The sequence below is a fragment of the Globicephala melas genome, chromosome 16, assembly GCF_963455315.2.
Source record: "Globicephala melas chromosome 16, mGloMel1.2, whole genome shotgun sequence".
NCBI lineage: Eukaryota > Metazoa > Chordata > Mammalia > Artiodactyla > Delphinidae > Globicephala > Globicephala melas.
The window spans coordinates 25,487,270-25,504,459 of NC_083329.1; the positions used below are offsets into that span (position 1 = coordinate 25,487,270).

At 42.4% G+C, this 17,190-nt stretch overlaps 1 protein-coding gene across 3 annotated transcripts in view; it reads right to left on the reverse strand.

Annotated features, from left to right (window-relative positions):
- Positions 1-14,565, reverse strand: part of CNNM2 (cyclin and CBS domain divalent metal cation transport mediator 2) — a 139,737-nt gene extending 125,172 nt beyond the window's left edge. Inside the window, exon 1 of one of the 3 annotated variants that reach the window (XR_009559359.1) lies at positions 12,642-14,565. Coding sequence is in view for 2 of the 3 variants with exons in the window: in XM_030865502.2 (XP_030721362.1) it covers positions 12,642-14,262 (1,621 nt within the window). In the remaining variant the exon portion in view is untranslated. The remainder of the gene's footprint in view (positions 1-12,641) is intronic. The other 2 variants (XM_030865502.2, XM_030865501.2) reach the window with 2 other exon arrangements.
- Positions 14,566-17,190: the final 2,625 nt, after the last annotated feature.

Consider the following 17,190-nt stretch of genomic DNA (forward strand, 5'->3'; position numbering starts at 1 on the left):
AGTACACTGAATTTCACTTAAATACCTAAATCAGTAGTTCAAGTTACAAAATTTACACTTTTTTTTTTTTGCGGTACGCAGGCCTCTCACTGTTGTGCCCTCCCCCGTTGCGGAGCACAGGCTGCGCACGCGCAGGCTCAGCGGCCATGGCTCACGGGCCCAGCCGCTCCGCGGCATGTGGGATCTTCCTGGACCGGGCCACGAACCCGCGTCCCCTGCATAGGCAGGCGGACTCTCAACCACTGTGCCACCAGGGAAGCCCCAAAATTTACACTTTTAATAAAATTTTAATGGATTTCATTTTTCCCCAAACATTACAAAACACGTGCTTAAAAAAACACCCTGATGGGATTAACATATGTATAAAATAGATAATCAGGACTTCCCTGCTGGCACAGTGGTTAAGAATCTGCCTGCCAATGCAGGGGACACAGGTTCAATCCCTGGTCCGGGAGGATCCCACATGCCGTGGAGCAACTGAGCCCATGTGCCACAACTACTGAGCCCGCGCTCTAGAACCCATGTGCCGCAACTACTGAGCCTGTGTGCTGCAACTACTGAGCCCGCACGCCTAGAGCCCATGCTCCACAACAAAAGAGGTCATCAATGAGAAGCCCGCACACCGCAATGAAGAGTAGCTCCCGCTCACCACAACTAGAGAAAGCCCACGCGCAGCAACTAAGACCCAATGCAGCCAAAACTAAATAAAATTAAAAAAAAAAAAAGAATTAACAAGGACCTACTATATAGCACAGGGAACTAATAACCTATAAGGGAAAAGAATCTGAAAAAGAATATAACTGAATCACTGTGCTGTACACCCGAAACTTACACAATATTGTAAATCAACTACACTTCAATAAAAAATTTTTTTAAAAAAACTTGAAGCAACATAGAAAAACATACTTCCTCCCCTAAAACCCACCATCAAGGGGTAGTCATCTTCAATTAATATTTTAGTAAATGTTCTTCTAGCCTTTGCAGGTAAATGTATGTACACAGGAACAAGGAAGTAAAAATTTTAAAGAAAAAAGTTAGCAGATGGGCCACACGATATGATGGTAATAGTAATTTACCCAATTGATTTGCTTGCAGAAGAATCTCACCCCCACCCCAAACAATCTCATGCCCCTAAAGTATAACCACTGGAGCAAGAAAAATCTCTCTGCTCGGTAATCAACTCTATAGAAACCAAATTATTCCTGCCATGCCTTAAATCAAGGTGGTACACTAGTGACTAAAGGAAACAAATCTTGAAGGAGATGAGAGAGCATGTTGTCTCATTCTAGCTGTTTTTAATGTTACCTCTAAAAACCTGCTCAAATATTTCCATCTCTTGCATGTTTCTCAGTACTGCCTAAGCCCCGAATGCCATTCTGCAGAGGCTCCGAGTCAGCACATTGTTTTTATGATTGCAGATGGGCAAATGGAAAAACTGAGGCTTTGCACACTCCCATAAAGATCAGATGATGCCCTCAGTCTGTCTTTGCTAGCATGGGAAAACATTCTCTCTCTCAGATTACCAGCCCCCCCCCACCCCCGCACTCCCCGCACAAAAAAAAGAAGAAGAAAAAAAAAAAAAGAGCATAGAGTTTCATTTTGTCTCTTCCGGTTACCTGGTACCCCAAAACCTCAAGAATCATACTGACAATGACAGTATGAAATGCAGAGTGACTAAAAGTCAGGGTTTTTCCTAGCCTCTGTAAAAACGACCCAAAGAAAAACCCTTGGTAAAATGGGGCCTGGAGAAGAAAGGCACTACAGAACCACTTAGATACTAAGCAAATGCAGCCTTTTCTGTGCTCATCTTCTAGCCCAAATCCCAAGTCTGATACAAAACCACTCTAAACATTAGACAGAAACAAATTAACTTTTAAACTCCCAAGCTCCAGCCAGCTATATTTTTGGTCTCTTTGACACATTTCATACAGCCTATTTCTTTTTTTGTATATCTAATCTGAATCTGAAATAGAAATGTTACTCTTTCCTAACAAATTTCCCAAAGAATGACAATGTCAGTCGTCAATAGAGCTTCACTCTATACATATGTAAGTGTTAAGTAAAAATGCCTAACTTTTTTTAAGGAAAAAATAAAGTCCACTACAATCAAATGAAACATAAGGTAACCCCCCCAAAATTCACATATTTTTGAAAAGCACTTTCCTATTTTAAGAACCATGTGTTACCTAATAAATGAGTTCAGCAAGGTTGCAGGCTACAAGATCAATATACAAAGATAGATTATATTTCTATATACTACCTATGAACAATCTACAAATAAAAGTAATAAAACAATTCCATTTACAATAGCATCAAAAAAATTTTTATTCCAAGTATTTTATTTAACAAAAAGATTGCAAATACACTGAAAAATACAAAACATTGTTGAAGGAAATTAAAGAAGACCTAAATAAATGGAAAGATATCCCATATTCATGGATGAAAGATTTAATATTGTTAACACTGCAATACTCCCCAAATTGATCTACAGATTCAATGCAATCTCTATCAAAATTCCAACTGCCTTTGCAGAAATGGACAAGAAGATCCATGAAAAATTCATACAGAAATGCAAGCAATCCTGACAATCAAAATCATCATGAAAAAGAAGAACAAAGTTGGAGAATTTATACTTCCCGATTTCAAAACTTAGTATAAGTTTTGGTATAAGGGACTTCCCTGGTGGCGCAGTGGTTGAGAATCTGCCTGCCAATGCCGGGAACATGGGTTCGATCCTTGGTCCAAGAGGATCCCACATGCCACGGAGCAACTGAGCCCATGCGCCACAACTACTGAGCCCGCATGCTGCAACTGCTGAGGCCCGCACACCTGGAGCCCATGCTCCACAACAGGAGAGGCCACTGCAATGAGAGGCCAGTGCACTGCAGGAAGAGCGGCCCCTGCTCGCAACAACTAGAGAAAGCCCGTGCGCAGCAACGAAGACCCAACGCAGCCAAAAATAAATAAGTAAATACATTTAAAAAATTATTTAAAAAATAAAATTAAAAAATAAATGAATCTATTTATTAAAAAAAAACTTAGTACAAAGCTACAAGAACCAAAAGAGTGTGGCACTGACATATGAAGACATAGATCAGTGGAAAAGAATTTAGAGTCCAGAAATAAACCCTCACATTTACGGTCAATTGACTTGTGACAAGGATGCCAAGATAATTCAATGGGGAAAGAGTAGTTTTTTCAACAGATGGTGCTGGAACAACATGATATTCACATGCAAAAGGATGAAGTTAGACCCTTATTTCACAGCACATACAAAACTTAACTCAAAATGGATTAAAGGCCTAAATGTAAAAGATAACCTATGAAAGTCTTAGACGATAACACAGGCATAAAACTTTGTGACCTGAGACTGGACAATGGTTTCTTAGATATGACAATAAAAACAAAGCAACAGAAGAAAAAAAAAAGAAAGAAATTGGACTTCATCAAAATTAAAACTTTTCTGCTTCAAAGGTTACTACCAAGAAAGTGAAAAGACAACCCACAGAATATGAGAAAATATTTGCAAATTATATACCTGGTAAGAAACTAGTATGTAGAATACATAAAGAACTATTACAATTCAATAATAAAAAGATACAATTAAAAATGGGCAAAATATCTGAAGAGACTTTTCTCCAAAGAAGATAAACAAATGGCCAATAAGCACATGAAGTGATGCTCAACATCATTAGCCATTAGGAAAATACAAATCAAAACCACAATGAGATGGGACTTCCCTGGTGGTCAAGTGGCTAAAGACTCTGCGCTCCCAATGCAGGGGGCCTGGGTTCAATCCCTGGTCAGGGAACTAGATCCCACATGCATGCCGTAACTAAAGATCCCATGTGCCGCAACTAAGACCCAGCCCAGCCAAAAAAAAAAAAAAAAACACAATGAGATACCACTTCACACTTACTAGGATGGCTATAATTAAACAAACAAACAAACAAATCACAATAACAAGAGTTGGCAAGGATATGGAGAAATTGGAACTCTCATACCTTATTGGTGGGAATGTAAAATGGTGCAGCCACTTTGGAAAACAGTTTGGCAGCTTCTCAAAGAGTTAAAAATAGAGTTACCATATGACCCAGCCATCCTACCTCTAGTTATCCACCCAAGAGAACTGAAAACTTATGTCCACACAAAAACACGTATACCAGCAGTCACAGCAGCATTATTTATAATGACCCAAAACTAGGCTGAAACAGCCTAAATGTCCATCTACTGATAGGTGGATAAACAAAAAGTGGTATATCCGTAAAATAGAATATTATTTGACCATAAAAAATGAATGAATGAAATACTGATACATGCTACATGTATGTACTTGGATGTACTGATACATGCCATATGGATGTACATGGATGAACCCTGAAAACGCTACACGAAGTAAAAGAAGCCAGACAGAAAAGGCCACATAGTGTATGCTTTCATTTATATGAAATGTCCAGAACAGGCAAATCCACAGAGACAGAAAGCGGATTAACAGTTTCCAGGGACTGTGGGGAGAGGAGAATGGAGAGTGACTACTGATGGATTTCTTTCTGGAGTAGAAAATGTTCTGGAAGTAGACAGTAGTGATGGCTGTACACCTTGTGAATACACTAAAAGCCACCAAGTTGTACACTTTAAAAGGGTGAATTTTGTGGTATGTGAATTATATTTCAATTTTTTTAAATTTTAAAGTAACCATTTGTTTCAGCAGTAAAATGTTCCTAAGGAGAAATGGAATGAGTTCTCTGTTAGTAAAGGTTAGTTTTCCCTAAGACCAGGACTCATAATGTTCTCAGCAGATTTGAATATTTTCCAGGTATGTTATTCTACAAAGTTAACAAAGGGATTTTTGCAAAGACTGGCTATGATTACCCTATCCTAACACATCAACTATTAACACTTCTTCCATGTTTCCTTTCAGTCTGTATACATGTATATTTTTACATATCGATAATCTATGCAAAATAATCAGCAAAAATTTTCCCGTACTGCTACATGGCTTTCAAAATGATCATTAAATGGTTGTGATTAGTTGACACCTACAATTTTCTTAACTCCTTCCCCTCCATGTCCATCTTGAAGTGTTAGATATATTTATCTCAAATTTTTCACTATTTCTAGATATTTTTTGCAATATATATACAACATGAAAAGCCAACGTAACTCTTTTCTTCTCCTGAATTATATCACTGAATTAACATTTCCAGGGGAAATTACTAAACCCTTTGTAGGACATTTTTATGACTCCTGGTTGCCTTCTAAAAGTATTAAAAAGTTACATTGCTATAAGCAACAAAAACTTGCTATATTAGACATTGCCATTTTTTATGCTTTTGATGTAATCAATGTTAAAAGATTTTATCTGAGTAATCTGAGATCTTCCTTTAGTCTTCAAACTCTAGTTCTTCAAAGGTTTCCAAAATCCATGAGCACTTGCTCTATTTCTTTTAAAACTTTGTGGTTTTTTTCAGTCACTTACAGTTAAGGAGAACGAAGAATTTTTTTAAATTCAGCACTCTTACTCTAAGGAGGGTAGAACACGTAATCAATTGCCTTGTTTTCCTTAAAAATATATACACATGTGGCCATCTCATAAGTAACAGCAACCGCTAAAAAAAGCCTAGAATTCAATCACAATAAAAAGAAAAACCTAACAATTAGCCACTTTCAAGATTTCAACATCCAGGGTAACTCCCTGGCGGTCCAGCGGTTAGGACTCGGCGCTTTCACTGCCGTGGCCCGTGTTCAATCCCTGGTTGGGGAACTAGTATCCCGCCAACCGCAGCGGCCAAAAAAAAAAGATTTCAACATTCATAACAACTGTCAGCACACATGGCCCAAGGCGCCTCTCTTGACTTGCAATCTTTAGTCTAGAGAAAGACCAAGAACAACGTGGAAGAGTCTACAGAGCCATTACATAAAGATAACGGTGGACTGAGCACTAAGCGCCAAGTACTACTAGAAGCATTTTCATGTTCATTATCACATGAATCCTTACTGAGCACCTTATGAGTTACAAAATATCCCATTTTACTATGGAAAAAACTGAGGCTTAAAGAGGTTAAGTTACTTGTCCAAAGTAGATCCAGGAAGAGCACATTTTTCTTAACCTTTATGCTAGCAGGTGAATTTTAAAATTCACGGGATGTGAATTTAAAAAAAAAAAAAATCCCACCTAGGTCTGACAGCAAGGGGGGGTTAAGTATGAAGAAATGAGGATCTCACCATCATTACAGCAATATTTATGATCAACGGTTGCACAGATGTAAAGTGGGGGAGGGTCAGCACCCCCATTATCTTCATCAAGCCCTAAGCCAGTCTAATAAACATCATCTACAGAAGACGCTTGTTCTTAGTCCCCTTTCTTCCCCTTCCACAGCCTGCCACCCCTAACATCTCTCTATGTAGACATTCTGGAGGTGCCAGTGATGTGATTTGAAAGAAAGAATGCTTCTTATTGTCTCTCCTTTGCAGTGTTGGTAGGATTTGGGGTTTCGCATTTGTGTTCTGAGAAAAAGATGACGAAAAGACAATACTAAAATTGTATTCAATCCCAGTCATCCATTTCCATGTATTTAGTTTAATAAATGTTCTTTATACGCCAAGCAAATCTTACTGGAATTGATGCTGACTACCAATTAAAATACATGCATTTAGAGAAAAGGGCCCTTTAGAAAGAAACATACTACTTTATATGTAACTAAAGTTTTGTAAACATCTAATTCGAGTCCAGAGGTTTGTTCTTAAAAGTTTAAGTAGTTCAAAAGCAAATAAAACCATAAAATATTATGTTGGCTCAGTCTATTTTGTGCATTTTCCTGGTTAAAAATATTTTAAACTTGTTTAGGTTTGCTAATAATTAAAATTCACGGGTACGTTACAGTAGTTTGGAATGTTTCAGAATTTAAATAATTCTGAGGCCCTTTTGAGGGGAAGGGGCAGGCGCTACGTAATCCCCATAAAAACCAAGAGAAAAAGCAAAACAAGATCCTTTCCTGTTTTGTCCAGATCATACTAAGTCAGAGCTGATATTCAACTATGGTGTCTACTGACCTAAAAGGCTTCGGTGATTCTAACACAAATAACCCCCAAGTCAGACTGCATCATCTGAAAGAATTTAGCTCACATTATAAAAAACCTGAAAAAAGGGGCCCATAGATGTATGAATGGAACACATGCTTCAAATGCTTTGATGACTATTTCAATGGAAACTTCACAGACCTGTACCTTGAACAAAAATTAAAAGCGCCAAAGAAGTTTCACCCCATAGTCCCAAATCCAATCTTCATTACTCTCACAGAAGAAATAACAACAACAACAACAAAATCATTTGAGGATATCTAAAACAAGTTAACTCAAAGTAAAAAGAAATAGCTTACACTGAACTACCTGAGGCTTCAATCTAGATATCAAGACCCATTTCTTAAAACACACTCGTAGTCTAACCTTAGGAGAGTAAAAAAACTCAAAGTAAACTAAAATAAAATGAGGTCACACATTCAGACTTATTTTCCATGTAACAAAATGCCTGTCAAAGATGGTTTGAATGCTGCATATCAAAAATATTGACATCAAAATCACAAGGCAAATAAAACCAATGGCAAACCTATACATTTGCTTTTTCAGTGATGCGGCTGCCTTTAACTCTAACAAGAGTTTAAAGGTACCTTGAACTTGGAACCAGAAGTCCTGCTTGTTGGAATGGAGAGAACTCCATGCTAGAACTCCATGCTAGAGTCAGGGACATAGGTTCTAGTCCTGTTGATGCTACTAGCTAGGTGGGTAGCCCTAAGCAAGTCACTTAGCTTTCTCTCCTCAGGGTTTACTTTCCTTAGTTAAGAGGTTGACTAGACCAATGTTTCCTAAACTCACCTAATCACAAGAATTACCTCAGGGTAACTATTAACGGTATGGATTCCAAACCCCCTTCCCTAAGAGATTCTGGTTGAGGACGTCTCTGAGTGAGGCTTAGGAACTAGTTCTTAATAAGTGATCCAAGTAAGTTTTATCATCTGGTAACCTTCACAAACACTGGACTGGATGAGCCATGAGCTGCCTGCCTTCCAGCTCTGATTCTATACTATCTGGATGTTTCAAAATGATGTTCTAAAAATATGCAAAATGATAACAGTATCACATGTGTTATTGCAAAAAGTTAATAAACATACAAGATCAAAGAAACAAATACATCCATCCCTTCACCATCAACACCATTCATACTTTTAAACATCAATAAAGACATCCTCCTAGATTCTAGGCAAGTGGAACACTTTATTTGGTGAGGAAAAAAGTTTTAAATATTAAACTTTCAGCACATTAATATGGAAAGACTTGTGTTACAGGAAGAGAGGTTTGCACCCCAAATGTTTTAAGTGAAAACTACACATTGCGTTCTTCCCTTAAAGAACATCATCTGATGAGCTTACCTGTTCCTAGTTTTAAAAAAGCTAAAAAACAACCTGTCTCTAGCAGCTATGAAACAGCGAGCTCTGCAATACTGGAATGCAATTGTTACAAAGCTAAAAGAAACAAAACAAAGCAAAACAAACAACCAACTGGGTGGCTCAGAGACCACTACCTTCTGTTAGGAAGGTTTTGTCAGGTATAGGGAGAGCGTCCAGGGCACTTTCTGCACACAAAGGTAGCAACCTTATTTAACTCTTCCTTCCTCTACACTACGTTGCTTTAGACAGTTTTTCCAAAATTCTCATAATCCACTAGTGGGATTTACTTTTACTCTCTGTTTTAGATTTATAAATAACTATAAAACTCACAAAAGAAAAAGACTGATGGCGTGGACCACAGCGGGGCAGGGCTGTACAGGATGCTCACTGGCAACCATTTGTCACATAAGTGGCTACAAAAGATGTAAATAAAATCAAGACTGAAACACAAAACTGTGTTTGGGTCAGCCTTGCAACACAAACAGATATGAGACTAAGAGTGAAACATGACTACATACTTTAGCTATTAGTCAAACACCACAGTGTTAGCATAAAACACTGTCAAAGTGAATCTTGACGCTTGACCTGCAAATAGTGGAAATGGAATTGTTTAGATTTAGGGTCATACAGGCCAAAAATTGATTTAACAGTGAAAGTGGGGACACCCACTGTTAGGTACAACATCACAGAAGCACTGGGTTTAAGGCCATATATATGTCTAAATACCTTTCTGTGTTTGTTGCTCTCAACAAGCCCTGAGGCAATGCGTCGACCAAACCTCACATTCAATTAAAACAGAAACGTAAAATCAGGGTCAAGGGGATCAGCACAATAGAATGGTTAGGAGGGCAGGTTTGGCTGTGACACAGACCAAGTTAAAACCCCAAATCAACAAACTGCTGAATGACCTTGAACACATCATTTCACGTATGCCTCAATTTCCTCATTTGTAAGATGGAGATGATGCTTTGCTCAGCTATCAGATTTAAACAAGGTGATTCATGTAAAGCACTAAGCCCTGTACCTGGTAGAGAGTAAATAAACAGGCAATGATAATAGTAAGCTAACTGTAAAAATTAGCATAATTACTGTCTTGCAACCTCAAGTAAAGGTGTAAGTTTCCTGGCAGCCAGGCAAAAACTTCTAATCATTAGAAAGAAGACATTTACATACACTACATAAAGGTAGCTTTTCATTTCTTTCCACACTACAGAAAATTTCCCCCTCCTTAGTAAAGAATAATTCAGACTAATGATGTAGAGCTCTATCCAGGAAAGGCTTCAGTGCAGACATGTTTAATTAGAAAGGATAATTTTCAATGAGATCTGGATTAAGGATCTAACCAGTCTGGTAGAGTTACAGTTGGTGTTGTTAGAAGAAAGAGGAAAAAGAAGAAAAAGCCTTCAAACCATCCCACACACCATTACTCAACAGAGAAAAACAACAGCAGGTTGACTGTTCACATAACTTCATAATTGAATTAGAAAATGAAAAAGAAAAAATAATCAGGTGAAATATTTTAACTAACACAAAAGAAAGAAATAACAGTTGTTAGTAAGGTGAAAGTGACCAAACTCATCAAAAAAAGATCAATGAAGGGAAGGTGAAAAATTAGTTATTCCTACAGTTTCAGTAACAAGCACCCACTCTATCCTTTTAAGATCATGGCTTAAATTTCCCATTTGCAACCAACTTTCTTTGCCCACTCTCCCTAATATGCTACTAGCTTGAATGTACCTTTAATCTGTACTATCTTCTTAACTGAATACATCATTCTGGTTACAGACAAAAATAACATCTTGTGCATTTTTTTTTAATATAATTCAGGGGAGGGCTTCCCTGGTGGTGCAGTGGTTAAGAATCCACCTCCCAATGCAGGGGACACAGGTTTGAGCCCTGGTCTGGGGAGATCCCACATGCCACGGAGCAACTGAGCCCGTGTGCCTCAACTACTGAGCCTGTGCTCTAGAGCCCGCGAGCCACAACTACTGAGCCCGTGCGCCACAACTACTGAAGCCTGTGCACCTAGAGCCCATGCTCCACAACAGAGAGAAGCCATTGCAATGAGAAGCCTTGCGCACCACAACGAAGAGTAGCCCCCACTCGCTGCAACTAGAGAAAGCCCGCATGCAGCAACGAAGATGCAACGCAGCCAAGAATAAAATCATTTTTTTTAATTCATGGGAAAATATTAGCAATTCAATCTTTAAAGGATCCATTTCAAAGAAAATACTGTGAGAAGTAATTTGGGGAGAGGAAAAAGTTCCTAGTAAAAATAAATCAGTCATAGGAAAACTGTTCAAGGACAATCAAAAACAAATTTCAAAATAATGCAAATTTTGAAATTTTGAGTTAGGGGAAGGATTAATGAGTTGCAAGGTGCAGAACTAAATTCTCAAAGTGAAAAAAGATACAGAAGTGAAGAAAAGACTTCAGCAGGGAGTACACACCAGTGCTACCAATCCATCAGTAGATATGCAAAAATTCTGAATAATAATAAAAAAACATAGACTATATTATCTGTATCAATATTGGGAAATTTAGCAACAGAAAGAAAATAAAGTATTTCAAAGCCATTTTCAAGCATTTCAAGATATTTTTCTATATTACAGATACTGCAGCAAAATGAAAGAAGAGACTGGTTAGATGCTCTAATTAACAATTTAGTAGTGAAAGAATAATGACGTCCCAAAAGAAGCTTTGTCACCTAGAGATAATGGACATTTTCTTTTTACTGTTTAAGAATCCAGAAGAATCTCCTTATGCTTTTAAATGCAAATTACCAATCTCTGAAGCACATTCTGCTCTATTCCTTTATCTGAAAATTACCGCAATGTGATTCTGTTCCAGAGAGGACACCATTCAGGCAAGAAAATGGAATTAGGACAACTACACACTCTATGTTCAAATCATCACATCCAGTGAGCTGTCACCACTTACACATGACCTTTTTCAGTGGACAGACCACTATCAGTGATCAAAATCCTATTTGAAGAAGGAAGAGTTAGCTTTGAGGACTATCAGTTCATTAAAGGTCACACACACATTCTAACATAATATATGAACATGCACCAGCATCATAACAATTTAAAAACTCAGTATCCCTTGGCTTTCAAATAACAAAACTAGCTATTTACTGGAAACGTTTTTAAAGCTAGAATTTCAGTGATAATAGTATGAGTTGCTATTTACCTGTTCATTACATGGTAAAACAAACCAAAAATACCACGATGCAAGAAAGGTGTGCACACCGCACTCTGCACTTCTCTTCCCTGGCAAAACTCCCTGGAACAGTGAACAGTGACTTGGAGACATGCTTCAATTTAATGCACCAGGTGATCAAGGTTAAAAAGAACGCTTTTAAACCAGAAAGTCTCAAGAAATAAATAAACCATAATAGAGGAATTCATCCCATTGTTAAAGGTCCAAGCTTTCTGCCAAAACCACACTTGGTTTGGGAAATTTTATTTGTTGTCAGATAAACATAAACAAATAGTGAAGAAAGCTAGGTAAGATAGAGCCTCATAAAAGGTTAACTTACCTCTAGTCTTTCCAAGTTATATATTAACGAATAGCTTTAGTTTTTAAAAAACCCTCTTTTCTAGCTAAGGCAAGTCATCCAAATGAGTGAATTTTTTTGGTGATACCTGGCTTATCCCATACCATATTCTCCAAAGCGGACCCTAATCTCTCCCACAGGTCACCAGACAACCAGGAACAGAAACTACTGAAAATGCACTTCCAATCTCTGAAACGTCAGTGATTGTATAGGGTTTAGAAAAGCTGTTTAAACGTTTTCCAAATGCCTGCAATTAGTACAGGTCAACCAAATGGCATAGCACGGCATGAGCGGGTCCCTACTTTCATCTACCCACTCAGAATCCGGGCAATGAATGCAGCAGACCTCTCAAGACCAGACTGCAGGGGGGAAGAGTACCATGCACAGAAAATAGGAACCCTGCTTTTTGATATGGGAAAAAGCAAGTGATGGCAGTCTTGTGCTTTTAAAGAACCTAGAAGCGCTTACTAGTTCAATCCATCCCCAAATCCATGCCATCCTTTCAACTTTGCAATTAAAAGAGAAGAGAAATTCCGGTCAATTCGCCTTGGGGGGTTGTTCTGAGGGTAGAGGACTCAAGTAGGGAGGAGGATGGAGAGAGAAAGAGCAAGCCAATGAAAGACAGCAAAATTTCCCACCTTTCTTGAATTCTTCCAGCATAGCGTCCAACTTGGTGTCATTGAAAACAAAGTGCAAGGGGTGGTTATAAAATTTAGTGATGGTTTTCAGGGGAGTACAGTCATCTGGATCCACGAAGGCCAAGTCTTTGACAAAGAGGAGGTCCACGATGTTGGAGCGCTCCCCCTCAAATACTGGAATCCGAGTGTAGCCGCTCTCCATGATCTCCGACATGGTGTTGAAGTCCAGAATGGCTTCGCCGGTGATCATGAAACAGTCCCGGAGGGGAGTCATCACGTCCTCCACGGTCTTCGTGCGGAGCTCCAGCGCCCCTTGGATGATGTTCAGCTCCTCCTTTACGAGGTCGTTGTAGGGGTCTGTGACCCGGAGCATCTCCAGCAGTTTTTCCCGGTTATAGACGGTGCCTATCTCCTGGCCCAGGACGCAGTCCAGCAGCTTGCTTACGGGGTAAGAGGCGGGGAAGGTCATCATCATGAAAAACTTGGTGAGGAAGATGGTGTTGGCCCCCACAGCCAGGCCGTGCCGGGAGCAGATGGCCTGGGGCACGATCTCCCCGAAGATGACGATGCCGATGGTGGAGACCACCACCGCCACGAGGCCTGAGCCAGCTATGTCGTCGAGCAGGATGGTGAGCGTGGTGTTGACCAGCACGTTGCCCAGCAGCAGCGAGCACAGCAGGTAGTTGCCCTGCCTGCGCACGGGCTCGATGCGCTTGGCGTAATTCTTCTCCTTCTCCGTGCCGCAGTTCTGCACGATGCGCAGCTCCATCGGGTCCAGGGCCATGAGTCCCAGGTTGAGGCCGCTGAACATGCCCGATAGGCACAGAAGCAGCGAAATGAAGATCACCTGCAGCCAGAAAGGCAGCAGGAACTTCTTCTCCTCCCCCACGATCATCTTGGTGTCCTCGCCGTCGTGATAAATCCAGGTGGTCTCGGCCCACGGGGGCGGCGGGAGCCCGGCCACCCCGGAGCCGCCCTTGCCCCCGACGGCGCCACCCGCAGACCCCGGGCCGCCGGCGCCCAGGGCTGGCGTGGAGAGCGACGTGCACAGGTAATAGGACTTGCTCTTCTCCATCTTGCGCAGCGGTTTGATCTCGATCTCAATGATGCCTGATGTACGGCGATTGAGAATGATATGGGGCAAGATGATGATATCTGATGTGCGGATGCCGCAGCGCTGGGGGCCGCTGTCCGGCTCCGGAGGCGCAGGGCCCCCCAGCCCGCGCTCACCCGGGCTGTGGCGCCGCCGCTCATGCTCTGTGAAAGCAATGCGGGACCATGTCTCGTTGTTGATGTTCTGCCCGTACACCCGCAGCTTGACCCGGGTCCGCTCGCTCACCCGCAGCGCCCCCCCTTCCATGAACGACACGTCGTTCGTGTCCTCCAGCCGCAACCCGATGATCACAGTCTCCTCGTTCTCGCCCGCCGCTGTGCAGCCGCCCGCGCCGCAGCAGCAGCTCAGCAGAAGCAGCGGCAACAGCCGTCCAGCCGCCGCCTGCAGGACCCCCCGGCCGCGAGAGCTGAGGCTGCGGCGCGCCGCCATCTTCCAAGTGGGCAGTGCGGCGGCTGCCTGCCCGCCCGCCATCTTTACTTCGGGTTCACAAGTGCCCCAGCCAATCATAGGGTGGCTGCTCCAGCTGCGGCTTCATCCTTCCCACCCGGCGGCGCGAGCGCAGGCACCGGCCCCTGGGCGAGACTGCAACGCAGTGTTCGCACCCACTGCTCAGCAGTCCGCCTCCCTGACTGACACTGACTCGGCCTGGGCCAGCTCAGGAACCTCGAGGCTGGCGGGAGGGGGGAGAGGGGGGAGAAGTACCAGCCGCTCCTGCGAGAGGCAGGCAGACCAGCTAGCTAATCACGAGCGGGCGTCCGCCCTCCCAGCCAGGGGGCTGGAATGGGGGCGTGGCCGTGAGCGGCGCCGCGAACCAATGGCAAGATAAATGGGTGGGGAGACGAGGGCCAGCGTCCTCCTCAGCACGCCAAGTTTCCAGCTGAAAGGCGCGTGACTCTTGTGTATGTGCGAGGGGAGGAGGTGTGGCCAGCCGGTGCCCGAGAGCCAGTCACAGATGAGAGCTGTACGAAAGGGGGCGGGGCCCTACCTCCGGCTGCCAATGAAAAGGGGCCATTCGCGAGTCCGACAGCCCGGAGGGACCTCGGTAGTACATCCCGGCCCTTGGGTTGCCCCGCTGGACTAATGTCCCGAGGCGGCCCGAGGCGGCTGGTTCTCGCTGCGCCACGCTGCCGGCTTCCGCGTGCTCAATGCCCGTGCAGAGAGGCTGCGCCTTCCTGCCCCAGGAGCCCAAGAAGCCGACTAGGGAGGCTTAAGATGCACAGTACCCTAAAATGAAGGCGAGCCACAGGCCGTGCTCCCCTTATTTATTCGTGCGCGCCTCTCGACTCGGGATAAGCGGTGGCCGGTGGGCCCCAGCACCGCACAGACCCGGTCTGCTGGAGCCTCTCGCCTATCCCTAAGAGACAAGCGCCCTCTGCAGCTCACGGTCAGGTGGCGCCACCTGCCGGTATCACGGGCGCCCTGCAACGCTTTCCAGGTCCGTCGCAAACCCCACACGGTGAGCGGGAGGTGCGGAAATTAAAGTAGTTCCCCATCTTCCAAGTCCTAAGAATCCCTTCATTTTCTTACTGAAAGTCCCTGGCCCCATTCCATATTTACTGAATGGGTAGGACCCAGGAATCTGTATTTCTAACTGGGACTCGGGCGAATTTGGGAAATGGGACGGGGCAGACATACTAAGCAGATCCATAAAGGCTCATTCTTAAACACACTGACCAAACCCAGCTAGGTTCATCGGTCACTCAGGAGAAAAACACCCTGAAGACCTAGGACTCCCAAGCCCATTCTGTATCTGGAGGAGATGCAGTAGCAAAGTTGTTGCCAAAGTGGGTTTTTTTTCTTGCAACTTAAGCATCTGAAAAAGAATTGTTTCCTTTTTTTTTTTTTTTTTTGTATTCTGCAAGCACATTTTCTTCCCTTTATGTAAACCAATCAAACATTTTTTATTAATTTCTAGTAGAGATGATTGCAGTGGCCTCCTCACTGGTCTCTGCTCTTCTACACCTGCCCGCTTCCCTTCTCAACCCAGCAGCCAGAGTGGTCTTGTTAAATAAGACGCTGTCCCTTCCTTGTTTGAAACCCTACTCTGGCTTCCCAACTCATCACAGTAAAAGCCACTGGTAGCTACAATATCTGACAAGGCTCTAAAAGAGCTGCTGCCCACCCACTTTCTTCTATAACCTCATCACCTGCTGCTCCAGCCAGATTTCTTCTGGCTGTTGTTCCTTCTCTCCAGGGATGCTCCTTCAGGGAGCCTGTGCACGTGCAGCTGTTTCCTGTGCCTGTGACTCTCTTCCCCCAGATGTCAGCATAGAACGTTAGTCCACCTCCTTCAAGATTGTTCAAAGGCCACCTTTAATATTTATCTATTTATTCATTCATTTACCTATTTATTTTGGCTGTGCTGGGTCTTAGTTGCAGCATGCAGGATCTTCATTGCGGCATGTTTAGTTGCGGCATGTGGACTCTTATTTGTGGCATGCAGACTCTTAGTTGTAGCACGCAGACTTCTTAGTTGCAGCATGCATGTGGGACCTAGCTTCCCTACCAGGGATCGAACCTGGGCCCCCTGCATTGGGAGCACAGAGTCTTACCCACAGGACCACCAGGGAAGTCCCAAAGGCCACCTTCATAAACTTGTGAACAAGCACTCCCTATACTCCATCTCTACTGTATTTTCCTTAATTTAGTTTACATCTGTCTCCTTCTACTAGAACTTAAGCTTCCTGAGGGCAAGGATTTTGTCTGTTTTGTTCACTGCTGTATCATCAGGGCCTAGAACAATGGTAGATGCTCGGAACAGTACTTGTAGAATGTTAAAGAAGTGAAAGAATTTTTATTCTGATTATTTCAAATAATGCCCCCAATCTAGTTTCCAGCCCTTCAGCTTCTCATGCTGCTTCTCCCACCCACAATTCTCATACTGCTATATCTGAGAAACAAGTTTATATTTTAAAAACCCTGATTCACACACTCGGCATGCATTTATAAAAATAACATTATCAAAGTTTGGAAGAAAAGTTGAGCTTTTTAGGGGTATGTGACAAAGGATAGATACAGTCCTTTTCTAAGTCAACTGATTGAAAATAAAACTGTTTTAACTTCATAAAAAGTGTGAGTACAAGTGTGTGTAAGGGAGCTAAGAGGGAAGATGATTAAAGGCTCTTAAATGCTGAATGTACACTTTCGGAAGAAGAGTGTGGAGATGGGGGTGGGGAGAAGCTTGCCAAACCTACAGACATTTCCTGTGCATTTCAGAAAAAGCTAGAACAGTCAGGAAAGTGTGGCATTCAGCAATTTAGAAGCAAGTTAGAAGTTCCTAGCAAAATGTCATTTCAGAAAAAGCTAGAACAGTCAGGAAAGTGTGGCATTCAGCAATTTAGAAGCAAGTTAGAAGTTCCTAGCAAAATGTCAGAAAGCACCCATCAAGACAATTTACAATATAAAACCAGCCAAGTTCACATTCACACACAAGCT